The sequence below is a fragment of the Scomber japonicus genome, chromosome 11 (assembly GCF_027409825.1).
Source record: "Scomber japonicus isolate fScoJap1 chromosome 11, fScoJap1.pri, whole genome shotgun sequence".
In the NCBI taxonomy this organism is placed as follows: Eukaryota; Metazoa; Chordata; class Actinopteri; order Scombriformes; family Scombridae; genus Scomber; species Scomber japonicus.
Window position 1 is genome coordinate 25029562 of NC_070588.1, and position 13837 is coordinate 25043398.

Sequence of the window (13837 nt, forward strand, 5' to 3'; positions counted from 1 at the left end):
TTCCCAGGCCAGCTGAGGGACATAGTCTCTCCAGCGTGTCCTGGGTTTTGTTAGTTGTGTATATGATAAATATTGAGTTTTGGAGAAGGGAGTAAGAAGAAGAGTAAACTGACATTGTGTATTAAATTCTTCCTGAAAACGAGCCTGTCCAAGACTATAGACATCTATGAAATCCAAGGAATGAGGGTATACTCTTATTCTGGTTTTATTCATTTGTTTATTTATTTTACTTCTTACATATTCGAATAAAAGTTGACTCAATACAGTCTGTGTGTGGGAGCCAACACTTAACACAGGTGTGAATTGGGGTTTGAATTTTAGTTTTCTGGAGTTGCTCTGTAAGCAACCGACCCAGTTATAACACAGTGTCTATATTTAGCAAGTGCTTGGATCATGTCGGTATCCATTTAATCATATGGACACATAGTCCTATTACTTCCTGCAGCAGGCACGTCTACGCTAAACGAGTGTGTTGAGAGCTTCGCTGCTACTATCAGAGCTTCTACACACTCTTCCTGTAGAGAAGGGCTGCCTTGCCCACAGCATCCTGCTTAACACTCGACAGGAGGGGGTGAGGGGGGGGGGGGGGGCATGTCAGTTAGAGCATCCTGTATGGCATTTTTCCTCCAGCAAAAGAACACTGCCAACTTTAACGTAGACTCTTCCAATTCTGATGGCTGGACTGACTCTGCTTTTTTTTGTTTTTTTTCTCCCTCCATCTCTTCCTCTGTGAACATAATTATTCCAGAGCTCCTGTTTCTGTTTACCTATATAGCTGTAATCATTATCAGTGTCCTAATTTGGCAGTGCTGCTCTCTCCATGTGCTTTGTGCCTTGGAATAAGTCTTGATGGTGAATGTGTAAATAAAACAACAGCAGACCGGAGTAGTGTGTGTTGGATTGGATGGTATGGTAATAACAATAAACTTCAGCTTCCTTCTAAAATCATAGAGATTGGGTGTTGGTTAAATATTTTCTATCTTCATTTTTTTCTTCTTTTTTAAAAGAACTAAAAACAATCTAAGTTTACATTTGCCAGACAAGGACACTGAAATGTATTTCTGTCAGCAGAAAATGAAGCAGTAGAATGAAATAGTTACACTGCTGCAAAACCTCTTGGGGAGAAGTTTGAGATGTTGAAGTTGTTTGTAGTAAAGATCCGGTCCATTTCATTTGAACCCAATATTTCCCAAAGCGTGTTGTACCTCAGTATAACAAAATCTTCATCAAAAGGGTGACTCATCAGAAAAGTGTTGCATTTAGACTGTTACGCATTTTTTGTTCTTCAGGCTCTGTGCTTCGGTCTGACCTTTCTTTTGAGTGGGTTTACATTAATATACAAAGTGTTTCAACATTAATTCATGCACAAAAAGGGCATAACAACAAAAGAGTTGAATGAAAGGTCATTTGGGACAACATATTTTTGCCTTTAGTTAGTTTGGAAGATTTGTTGGTTTTCCTGTTGGGTTGGTCCAACTGCCATTTGGAGGCTCTGAATCAATCTGCTTCCTCTACAATAGAAAATATATCATGTGAGTACCTGGCCGGTAGACACCTGCTTCATGGAGCTGTCACAGCATAATTCACCCAATGTTAAATTAAACTCAGCTGCATCATTTGGTTGCATATAACAGGCCTTATATTTTGGTAGAAAAATCAATTAGAACTATAAATCACACAACAACCTACCTTTAAATCACATATTTGTACTGTAGGAGCCGTTGTTAACAGATCTTTCACCACGCTTTCATCCTCCTCTTGCAAAATGTAGTCAAATAGGATCTCTGTAAAGTCTCCAACAGATATTATCATAAATATAATGATGATACTTATAAAAGATCATATAAGCATCTTGACCTCGGTCTGGTGTTGAGTCACACACACACACACACACACACACACACACACGCACGTATTCAAACATGACCACTGTCATTAGTTCAGTGTTGTGCCAATTCCTGACTCCCTTTCATTGGAACAATGTCTTCCTACATCCATTTCTCTAATTTGCCTCTGCTTTTTCAGGAACACAGAATGAATGAGTGCTGTAATGAACATAATGTGCTGTGGAGGTGTAAATAACCCCTCTCTATTCCTCTGTCTTAACACGGACAGGCTCTGTGAGTCAGTAAGGCTTGTTAAAACCACAGTACTGAAGCAGCAGATTCGAAGGAGACTCGGTTTCTTGGCCAAGGGCAGTAACTTATGTAGAGACTTTATTCATCGCAACCCCCTGTCCTCCACGTACTAGTCAATTGTTGTTCTTAAACTTACTTCTTTTGTCTGGTGTAAACGTACAAGATTTGTTGTGTTTAGAGGTCACGCTTACAGATTTCTATCTTCTGATGAGCCAAGTTAGCTGTTTCCCCCTTGTCTCCAGTCTTTATGCTACGATAAGCTCGCTGGCTGTGGGCTACAGTCTTAAATCAAGCTTCTTTTTCAACTCTCCACCAGAAAGCGAACAGGCGTATTTCAAACTATTGCTGCAAGATATGAAACTGTCTTTCTGTGGTTTAACAGGCAAGGGTTTAACCGTAACAGAGTCATTAATCTACAGCCCTACATGTGTAGAGTTAGTGGTTTAAGACACACATATAGTGAGGGTGTACAAGTGTACAACAGTGTACAATGTTTGTGTAGTTAAAAACTGTCCATGGTAACCGCAGTGATCTCTCTCTTCCTCTATCTCTCTGTGTCTATCTCTGTCGTGGTGCCTCTCTTTGTCGTGCACTGCAGTGACGTCATAGTTGCCGGGCAACCTCGCGAGGAAAACAGAATCCCTCTCTGCACAGAGGGGAGGCCCCGTATGCTTGATTGGCACGTGCTTCTCCCTCTGTGTCTATGTCACGCTCTCACAGTAAATACATATAGATCTTCCCTTTGTTCCTTTCCCTGTGTGAGTAACATTACTAAGCATGTGCAGCCTGTTAGTATGCCACGGTCTTCCACGTAGTCCAGGACTGAGGAGAGCAGCTAATAGAGGGGAGTGGAGGCATATTGAGGGGTAAAGTAAAAAAACACTGATTTACCTTTATACGTAGTGGATGTGGGAAATGGTGGCAATATTCTATATTTTTATGCCTCTGCTGTTCATGCCTGGTTTGGGTTGTCCGTCCATCCATCCATCCATCCATCCGTCTGTCCGTCTGTCCATCACATTCTCGTGAAGGCGATGTCTCAGGGAATGCCTTGAGGGATTTTCTTCAAATTTGGCACAAACATCCACTTGGACTCCAGGATTTCAGATCAGATCAGACATCAGATTTTGGCCATCAAAAGGTCAAAGGTCTTGGTCACCGTGACCTAACGTCCGTCCCATTCTCGTGAATATGATATCTCAGGAATGCCTGGAGGGGAATTTAATTACATCTGGCACAAACATTCACTTGGACTGGCTGAACTGAGACCTAGAATAAGAACTTCACAAAACATGTTTTTTGGCCATAACTCAAGAATTCATAAGCTAATTATGACAACCTTTCACACAAATGTCTAATAGGATAAAATGATGAAGTGATGACATTTTATCAAATACCAAATACCATGTGGCATCATAATGTTCTGCAAACACAATTTTCATCACAAATGTTAAATGAGTCTGGACAGACATGGATGTAAACTGCAACTTGACTGGTTGGTGGAGGTATAAGCTGTATTTTTAGTTTTAATTGTCAGCTGTCATGGCACAGGTAGTAATGTTGTTGTCTGGTCTAGGCGAGCTTATTACCAAGAACCCCTATCGCTATAGGCTATGACAGAAACTAAACCAAACTGCTTCTGTAATAGGGTTATTATTCATTGTCCATCGCAGTCTTAACAATGTTTTCCTTATCAGCAGCACTCCACTCTCCTCTCTTTTTCCTCTACTGAAGAGTGGAAAGTTGGTAGACGTCACATTTAGAAAAAAATGAAAGCAAAGAAAACGAAGTCAAACTAAACTGAACTGACTCCAATAAACAGAAGTATTGCAAGTGAAAGACTTAGTAGGAGTAACAGCTCCTTCCATGGAAGTGCAATACAGTTCTCTTCTGAGAAAAATCTGAAACCAAAACTGAGAAATGTATTTTTTTAATTCTTTGATTGAGCCCCTTAGTGTTAAATCATTTTGATTATATGCCATTCCACCATTTGCTTAGTTAGCTGGAGTCCTTATTTTGATGAAACAAATCTAATCTTTCATGAAGCAATAATGTGGCGTTTTATCACAGGCGGAACAGATGGTCACACTGAGCCTGATATTCCTGATATTTTTCCAAAGACATTAATTTTAATAACTAATTATTACCAATATATTTTAGAAAACGTGTTTAACAGGAACCCAAACTGTTATACTCAAAACAAATAGCTGCACAGCCTCAAAATATGAATCTGAGCATCTACAGATAATGGCCCAACAAGGACATTTAGAGAATATGTTTTTGGTCACAGATTAGAGAAAACAGTGGATTTGACAATGTCAGTTCAACTGTGACAGAAGTGTGCTAGTAGGATTTGCTACTATAGCAACATAATGTTTGACTGAAAGCAGCTGATGGTGGCAGAACAGCTACAAACAGGATGGAGAGGTCAGGAAGTATTCAGAGGCAGCTTTAAACATTGTTGGTTTTGGTCTTTTCAAGAGATTTGTTTACAAAAAGGAAAAAAAAACATATTCTTTAAAAGCTGAGTGTTATATAGACTGTATTGTATGGAGAGTTATTTCATGACGTCAGTTCATCCCACACAAACCTTTCCCCTTCATGTCTCCTCTATGCAAAGTGCTGTCTTAAACCTTTGACCACAGTCAAATCATGCCAATCTGTTCTCACATGATGAACTACTGACAAACTGACCATATTTAAAACACACTTGACTCTGTTGTCAAAATGACTCACGGTTAGGTGTAATTTATTGTTTGTTTCTGTCATTATATATGATGTATTTGTGCTCTAAAGACACTTCACTTTCAACAGTACAGTTAATTTATCATCATCATAATTTCTCCTTAAAAGCAAACATTTCACCTTGAAAAACCACAGTCACATGACATATTATTATACAAGCATACCTGTTATCTATCACCAAAGATCCATAAAGTACATTCTCTCTAACTAAATGAATCCAAATAGTTCATTTTCTCCCACCTCACTCCAGTAAAGTGCCTCATATATAAAGCTCAGAATTGTAAGTGTATTTTTTTATGTTGATTTCTGCTTAAGAGTAAATTAAAACCCTTCTTCAACCTTACTTCTTTCAGTGGAGGACCATTTCTAAAAATACGCTTTTATTATTCCCTTGGTGACTTCGACTTAGTCACCCATGCTTTCATCTCTTCTCTCTTGGAACTATGTGTACTTGGGTATCAGTCAAAAGTCTTCTCATCTCCCATTTACCTAAAAAGAGCAAGCAAGGATTCTTACTGGAGGCAAGAGAAATGATAGACTTTTTTTAATACACATTTCCATTCAAGACTGTTGGCAGTCAATCAGTCAGCGGCTCCCACCATTCTTCACTTTAACAATTGAACGTATAAGGTTTCTTTCTGCAGTGAAACATTTATCACTAAAGCACAACTTACAACATCAATGGCAGCTCTGTTTCATGTAAATGTCACAGCATGCACATAACCGGGGCTCTGGAGCTGACATACTGCAGCAAACTCAAGTGCAGCAGTTGATAATAATGTGATTAGTTATATCTGCTGTGGAAAAATACCTGCTGCTATGAAATTGATGACATATTTGTATGTTATGTGCAAATGGGACATTTTGAGCTTGTTTTTGCAAGCACATGAATTATTTTGTCAAGAAATCATGATGACCCAATGAATAATTGAATTTGAGCAAACAAAACTCTATTGTGTGTGTGTGTGACATCATCCACAAAACCGCACAATAATAACCTCTACATTCTTTTCTCAACATCCCCGATCAGTTCACTCCAGTTTGCCTGCAGTCTTTCTCAGCCTGACACAGCAGAGCAACATTTTGTACATTGTAGATAAATGAACTGTTTTGTCATGAGGTGATGAGAACTAGTTGGATTGAGTTCTTCGCTGTTTCACCTGCTCTACAAGAATAACTGATATTTCTTATAATAAAGTGTAGATTTTTCAACTGAGGAGTAGCTTCAGTTGAAAAATTATGATGGTAGAATTGAGATGTTCTCGAAAAAAAAAGCACATTTTCCGAATTAAGATGCTATTTCAGTGAGGATGTTCTCTGTGTTATCTTGAGTTTCAGTTTCATGTCTCTTAACAGCTGCAGAAATGAAATGGGCTTAGCCACAAAGAAAGAATTAGAATATAAATAAAGTTCACTCGATTACAAACTATAAAGTCTGTCCGGTGATTTAACTGGGCCAGTCCTCTTTGTGACAGTCTAAGCAGTATTTCCCTCAGTTAGCTGTTTTCCCCTGATCCTCGATGTTCAGACACTCTGCCTCACTTTCTGCTGTAAATCTTTTTTTTTTGTTTTGTTCGTACTGTGCTATCATCCTTGTAGCCGCTCTCCCTCCTACCTCTTCCTCCATAAACCTTCCCTCTCCACCCTGTCAGTCTATTAAATGACTTTACTGATTTTTGCCCTTTCGTATTTATAGTTTATAATCAGGCCAGAAAATGCTGATGATCACCTTAATTTATGGTTTATTGTTTTTCTCTCTTCTTCTTGTGTTTGTCCCCCTCTCTCTCCATCTCCCTCTCTCTCTCTTTCCAGGTCAGAGACGGTATTCTCTGCTGCAGACCTGCTGAGACGCTGTGTGCCACCTCCGGGTCATGAGGAGTAGTTAGTTATTGTGACAGACAGTCGCCTCTGTGGACATACATCTGACTTGACATTATCCTCACTCAGGCTGGGAGCTGAGCCACATTCAACCATATCACAGGAGACTGAAATCTATTTATTTTTCTATGCTTTTGTTTTACAAATACATATATACGTAATGCATGTATGACAAATTCAGTACTTGGAGCCTCTACGCAATATTCAGGACGTGAAAGCATTGACCCCTGGCCTCAGTTAAACTACACCTTTCAGCTAAACCCCCTCTGAGTTCAACATATTCATCCCCCAGTTTTCTTCCTCCATCTCTACTAGTGTGGCTTCATTTATTTAGTTTTTTTTCACATCTCGCATGCCCCTACGGTGCTTTTTGTGGCGAGGCAGAGATGACATCCCAAAACCTCTTGCCTCAGTCTTGTTACACAACCTGACCCAAGGATAACCATCAACCCCCCTAGTGGCACTTTGTGGACCGACTCATTCCCAGACACGCAGCTTCGCCCCCTGGCCTCAGGCAGTATGGGAGACGGGAGCTGGGTATGTTTGAGCCCAGCTGAGTTTAGCCAGCTGCAACAGTACAGCGAGTGTGAGTACCCACGTGTCTCAATCCAGATTTGTTTGTGTGCATGGAAGATTGCGGTATGGATGATGTATTTCTGTGTATGCGTGCATCTGTTCAAAGGCTTAATTTGCGAGAGAGAAAAAGATCATGTCTGTCAAAGGTTTCACACAACTGCTGGCTAATGATTGCATCAAATAGATTTAAGGCAGCCACAAATGTCCCTAACAAGCTAAGCCCATTTGTATCTTGAATGCATATTGAGTTCAATTTAAATAAATTGACTAAAAAGTGTTTTCAATTACCTAAAATCAGTCAGTTACAAATGATTTTACTTTTTCTTTTAGGCCTACTTGCATTATTAAGTTTCCCCTCTCTTTGCGTGTTGAAATATTCTACTTATCTTACATTATTATTCATATTTTCATTGTTATTTATCTGATAATGGCCATATTTTCATTTGTCTGGGCTATGACTTTTAAAAAACTGATTGGAGGTTAAAGGGATCATCTAAAGCTTGTTTTTAACCACTTCACTCTTATCAATCTACTGGTGATATTGTTCATGACTCTAACTTTTATAGGTTGAATTACAAACGCAAACCCTGGACAATGACTCAGGGCTGGATGATTGTGTGACATTATTCTTCCATGTTGATGATCACCTTAAAACCTCAAAGCAGGATGAGCCGTGTGGCAAGCAACCACATTTGTTAGTCAAAAGAGCATCTGTCCTCCTAATCCTGGTGGATTCTGTCCGTCATTGTGGATGGGTGATGAATAGAATATTACTCTTTCATGTAAGCCGTTCTGTTGAGGAATTAAACAGTCATGTATGAATCATTCTTTCATGAGCAAGGACCACACCACCAATGAGATATGTTTGACAAATTTATTAACAAGATTTGAATGAATGGTTTGTGCTCTTGATGCGGTGTGGGAGGATGTATGAAGGATCCACCGCAGTGCCCGGGCAGCAAAGAACCCCAAAAACCTTCACCAAGACTGAGCGGATCTTAGGAATGGTGCGACTATGATAGGTGGAGAAAGTGCTGGTATAGCTGGGAATGATTAGGCGCTTGTCTGAATTCAGAGATGAAGAGAGGCTCTAAGAGGTATTGATAATGAAATAGTTATAGTGACGAGATAGGATAACATGTAGGTTACGTTCAACGTGTGAAAGGAGTGTTGAAAATGAAATGGCCAAAGTGACGAGAGCGAACGACGTGTGAAAGGGACGGTCTCAGCTGGTCATTTGGCAGAGAATGATCATCCACCATAGAACCCCCAAAATTGGCTTGCTTGGTTCTGTCTGCTGAAGTTGCAGCAGTGGTGCTTGGGGGCAATGACATTCCGGTGTCTCTGCCCAGGAGAAATGAGCTGCAGGGATCAGTGAAGTTGAATATGGGTGATCCTGGTACCTTGAGGAGGCAGCGGGGGCACTGGTATCGCAGTGGCGGATGTCCCGGCTGGCACAGAGTGCTGGCAGCCCTCAGTGCCAGGAGCCTTGACTAGATCAGGCTGCTGTGGCAACTAGAGCCGGATGTCCCTAATAAAAGCTTGCTGTCGAACTAGGCAAGGAGCCAAGTTTGGATTGAGTAAGGGGGCAGGGGTCGTTGGCATCCTGGTGCCGATGTTCTGGTCTAAGCGGAGTGCTGTGATTGGAATGAGGAGACGGCAGGGATTGCGGGCATCCCGGTGCCCAATGTTCCCGCTGGAACGAAGTGCTGTGGTTGGACAGAAACAGCATGGGTTGCAGGCATCCTGGTGCCTGATGTCCGTGACTATGCGAAGTGCTGCTGTTGGATTTATGGAAACAGCATAGGTCACAGGCATCCACATGCCTGATGTCCCTGACTAAGTGAAACGCTGCAGTTGGAGTGAGGAAATGGCATGGGTTGCTGGCATCCTGAACCCGATGTCCATGACTACGTGAAATGCTGCGGCTGAAGTGAGGAAACGGCATGGGTTGCTGGTATTACGGTGTCTGATGACACTGCCCAAGCAAAACGCTGCGGTTGAAGTGAGGAAACAGCATGGGTCGCTGGCATCCTGAACCTGATGTCCATTACTAAGCGAAATGCGTCGGCTGGAGTAAGGAAACCGCATGGGTCGCAGGCATCCCGGGGCCTAATGTCCCTGTCTAAGCAAAGCGTTGCTGTTGTAGTGAAGAAACAACATGGGTCGCAGGCATCTCTGTGGCTGATGTCCCTGTCTAGGAGAAGCGCTATGGTTGTAGTGAGGAAACGGCAGGGGTCGCAGGTATCCCGGGGCTGATGTCCCTGTCTAAGTGAAGCCATTGAAGCAGGAAAACAGCAGGGGGTGCTGACATCCCGATGCTAGGTGCTTATGACACAATTGATATAGAAGCAATCTCGGGTTAGTTGTATTTGTAATAAATTGTGTTAGTAGCTTGCAATCCAGTGCTTTTAACGCGGACGACATGGAGTGATTTCGGTTAGTATTTGTAATAAGCCGTGTAGTAACGTGCAACACGATGCGTTTAATGGCAGATGATGCTTAAATGACGATTGGCTAGATGTACTAGCAACATGCAACCCAGTGTTTGTAATGTGCAAGTGCGTGTAACGGTGTGAAATAGCAAAGTGACGTTAGAGTAGATGCATGAAGCTTGCAGCTGGTAAATGGAAAAAGACAACGTGGAAGTGACTTTCAATTAAAATAAAAATTATAAATTCTTTACTACAACATAGTGGAAATGGATAACGTATGATGCTGACCTGATGTCTCGTGCCGTTGGTATAAATACTGAGACGTCTGAGTAGAATGAGGAACTATTGCCACGCAATACCACATGGCCCCCGCCAGGGGGGGCTGTGGATGTGGGGCGGATGTCATGCTTGGCGGTGATTGGCTTTGGCGAAAACCCGGAAGCGCGGGAGACTCGGTGGCTGTTGTTGCCGCTGAGTAAACAATGGAGCTGTAGTTGTATCATTGGAGGCAGGCGGCAGTTCTGTCGCTGATATGGGGGTCCGTTTGTGGATGTAAAGGCGGCCGGACGGAGAGCCGTGAGTTCGGGGTCGTGGAGAGTTACCTGGACTGTTGAAGCAGTTGAGGAGGGGAGAGTTAAAGCTGCTGCTCCCGCGGCTATGCCTGTTGCTTCCCTGTTTTTTGGGGTTTTTTTTGCCCTTGCTGACGGCCGGTATGTGCACCGCTTAGAACAGCCGCTCCGCCGGGACGCTTGGCAGAGGTGTGCTGCAGGGTGACAACAGGTTTCACACGAATCTTCAGTCAAGTCGGACGGGTTGATCTGCAGTTCGTGATCCATAGTGAGTCAATATAGCGTTTGTTCAAGTTTTGTTAATGCAATTATGCGGGAAGTACGATCTGTTTCTGGCATGACCATGAAAGCTTGACTGAGACTGACTGCACGGGAAACGCAGAATAGAAAGAGGGGGGAGAGGGTTTCACAGGTTTGTTTATATAGGAGCCGGAAGGGGTGTAATTGGGGTGTGTTCTCTCGCTCCTGAAACTGCGCTTGACAAGCTTCGATTTATAGACCCATGTGAAGTGAAACCACAAAGTTCTGATAAAATTCATCTGGACTCTGGATTTAAATTTTTGTGCGTGTCTGTGTGTGAACATAAAACTACATATGATGTGAAGATTTTATATCACCCACTCTTAATTTCAACACTTCCACTGGCATACAAAATATACCAGAGCAGCAGCAGAAATCAAGCAGAGGATGAGTCATTTTGAAATATACAGTTATGGGTTTTATTGGGGTTATAGTACTTTACCTGCTGCAGGTCGTGTTTTTCTTATTTCATACACACCTAACATCAACATAAATTCTCCTGCACCTTTGCTGAGAAAGTTCATTGGCCCTCTGTTAGCATTGTATATTTCATATCCTACCAATAAAGCAACTTAATTATACTGTAAGATGTGTTTTCACTGGAAAATCAGCTTAACAGAGGCTGAACAAAAAAGTATTTGCTGTATCTTTGGTGCAAAACCTGTTTTTAATAGCCTACACTTCTTACCCTTAATTTCACACAGTGCCACCAGCTAATCCTATATGCCCCTACAATGTTTACTATAACACAGTGGGGGTCGGCTCTATGTTCCCACAGCTCTATGGTCCCACATTACTTAGACTTCTTAGACTTTTCTTTCAAAATTAGGCCCTATGTTCCCACAGCCCGATGTTCCCACATTTCTAACTTTCTTTTCAAAATTAGGCTCTATGTTCCCAGGAATAGAGTTTGCATCCATTACATTCACCCCCCAAAATTTTCCCCACTCTCGTCTGGGTCTACGGCACCCAGTGTCACATGTGAATCTTTTCGCCCCAAGTGGGAGACAAACCTCAGTCTCCCGCATGATAGTCAGGCATCAGCAGATTGGATAGAACTTCAAAATTTAAATGTTTTAAATTTGTGAAATTTGAAAATTCGGCTCCATAAGTCCCTGGTTATGCCAATGCTCAAAGTTCATGTGCCGTTCCGTATCAGATGGATTGGTCAACCCAATGAGGAGAAAAGCCTGGTCTACCTGATCTTGCGAGTGCAAAAAGACAGCCCAATCAGGACAGCGCTGTGCCCGCCCCAGTGCTTAATTAGTAAATTATTGCTCATGAGGAACTTTCACTCGTAGCCTCACAGAGGTACCAGGACACCCCACATGCCTGTGGGATGGAGGGCTGTAGGAACATGACTAAATATTAATAATCTCTTAGCAATGTGGGAACATAGGGCCTAAATTTAAATAATTTCTTAGAAACGTATGAACATAGAGCTGTGGAAACATAGACGAGGAGGCAACCAACTTTTTTTCCCTGTAGCGTCTGTGACTATGACTAACCACAAGTTTTGAGGGTCTATGAATACTTGTCAGTTTACCAGTCACATGACCTAAATTCATTGTTGTATTTTTAGGTGTCTGTTAACAAGTGAAACCAGATTTACAAAAAAAAAACCTACTGGTATTTTAAACGACAGAAACAACAGACCAATCCTTAGCACACACACACACACACACACACACACACACACACGAAAAGCTGAAGTCTAGCCACAAGTTGTGTCATTAATTAATGATGATTTCCCTCTGATTTTGGCCCTTTCTTGTTCTTTGTCATGTCACAGAATTGTACATTTATCTCACTCTGAAATAGCCCAAGTTATTTTAGAATGACTTATTGTGTGTTTGTTTTGTTAATTTAAAGGAATGTATGAAAGCGGCCCAGAACAGAAAAAAAATAACCTAACCCTACTCCCCATTCTTGTTGCTGACACTGTGGTCGAGTCAGATTTTTGCTTTATGAACACTCGGTAGCACTCGAGAAGGATTGTCAAAACATGACAGATGGGATGGGAAGATCTTATTCTTACTGATGGTGAGGAGAGGAGAGACAGGAAGGCTTGTGTGTCAGCAGCCAATCAATCAAGGACTTAATGAAGGACACTGGCTGTGCTTCATTTAGAGACATAAGTATATGAGGGAGTAATACTGTTATAAAGCCATGTAATCAAATAGAGCAGAAATGATCAGCAGATTCCTAGATTACAGTTTGGTAATTATATAATTGTTTGTGTACTTTTCCATGCAAAAATGCTTCTGGTTTTAGATCCTGTCTAATAAAACAATACAAAACAATCTCAAGATGTTACCCTGGCCTCTCCAAATCTCCAATGAGCACTTTTTTTCTGATGTTTCATAGGCCAAACTATGGATCACCTAATTGAGAAAATAACCAGCAGGTTAATCAATAAAGAAAACATTGCCCCTAGCAACCCGATATTATCAGTCAGAGCTAAAATATTGAGTTGATTAATCAATTAGTCGTCGATATTTGCTTATTTTCAAGCTTCTCAAGAATGTGCTGCTTTTCTCTGTTGTATATAAATGTTAATGAAATAGCTTCAGGTATCGGACTGGTAGTCGATGTGTTGTGTGATGGATACTTTGCACAGTTCATTTGATTAATTAATAAGATAATCTACATTGACAGAGTGAAAATAATTATTATTTGACCTATAAACTATTTAAAAAGCCCTGTTTTTATACTGGCTGAAGCTGAATGGACAGCTGTGTTTTCATTGGTAAAAACATGGCTGCTTTTGTGACAGTGTGAGATATATAGAGCACATTAAGTTGCTGATGTTCGTGCAGCATTTGATGGAGATTTTGCCTCAGTTTTTTTTTGTGCGTCACTAATCACACTGGCATAAATTTAATGCAGGAAAGTAGACTGAACTTTTTTTGTACATAAGATGCTCTCTAATCATATTTCTCCCATCTCACCTAAGAACTTAAACTCTCTCTCACTGTGTGAACATCTAATGCATGGCTGGAATAGGAAAGTATTACAGGCTGCAAAGCTTCCGAGCACTAAAAATAATGAAGTGGGGTGTCATCCGTAGTCGATTATGAAAGAGCTAACATGATTGGTGAAATCGGGTCTTGAGCGTGTGCGTGCACAAGTGTGTGTGTGTGTGTGTGTGTATAATGGCGTCTGTGTGCTGATCTGCCCATGTGCTTGTGTACAT

At 41.4% G+C, this 13837-nt stretch overlaps 1 protein-coding gene across 2 annotated transcripts in view; it reads left to right on the forward strand.

The window, feature by feature from the left end:
• The first annotated feature begins 7280 nt into the window (after positions 1–7280).
• The window catches only part of LOC128368401 (diacylglycerol kinase beta), an 82218-nt gene continuing 75661 nt past the window's right edge, over positions 7281–13837 (forward strand). For both annotated transcript variants that reach the window (XM_053329196.1, XM_053329195.1), the window contains exon 1: positions 7281–7347. In XM_053329196.1, the coding sequence (XP_053185171.1) occupies positions 7281–7347 (67 nt within the window). The remainder of the gene's footprint in view (positions 7348–13837) is intronic.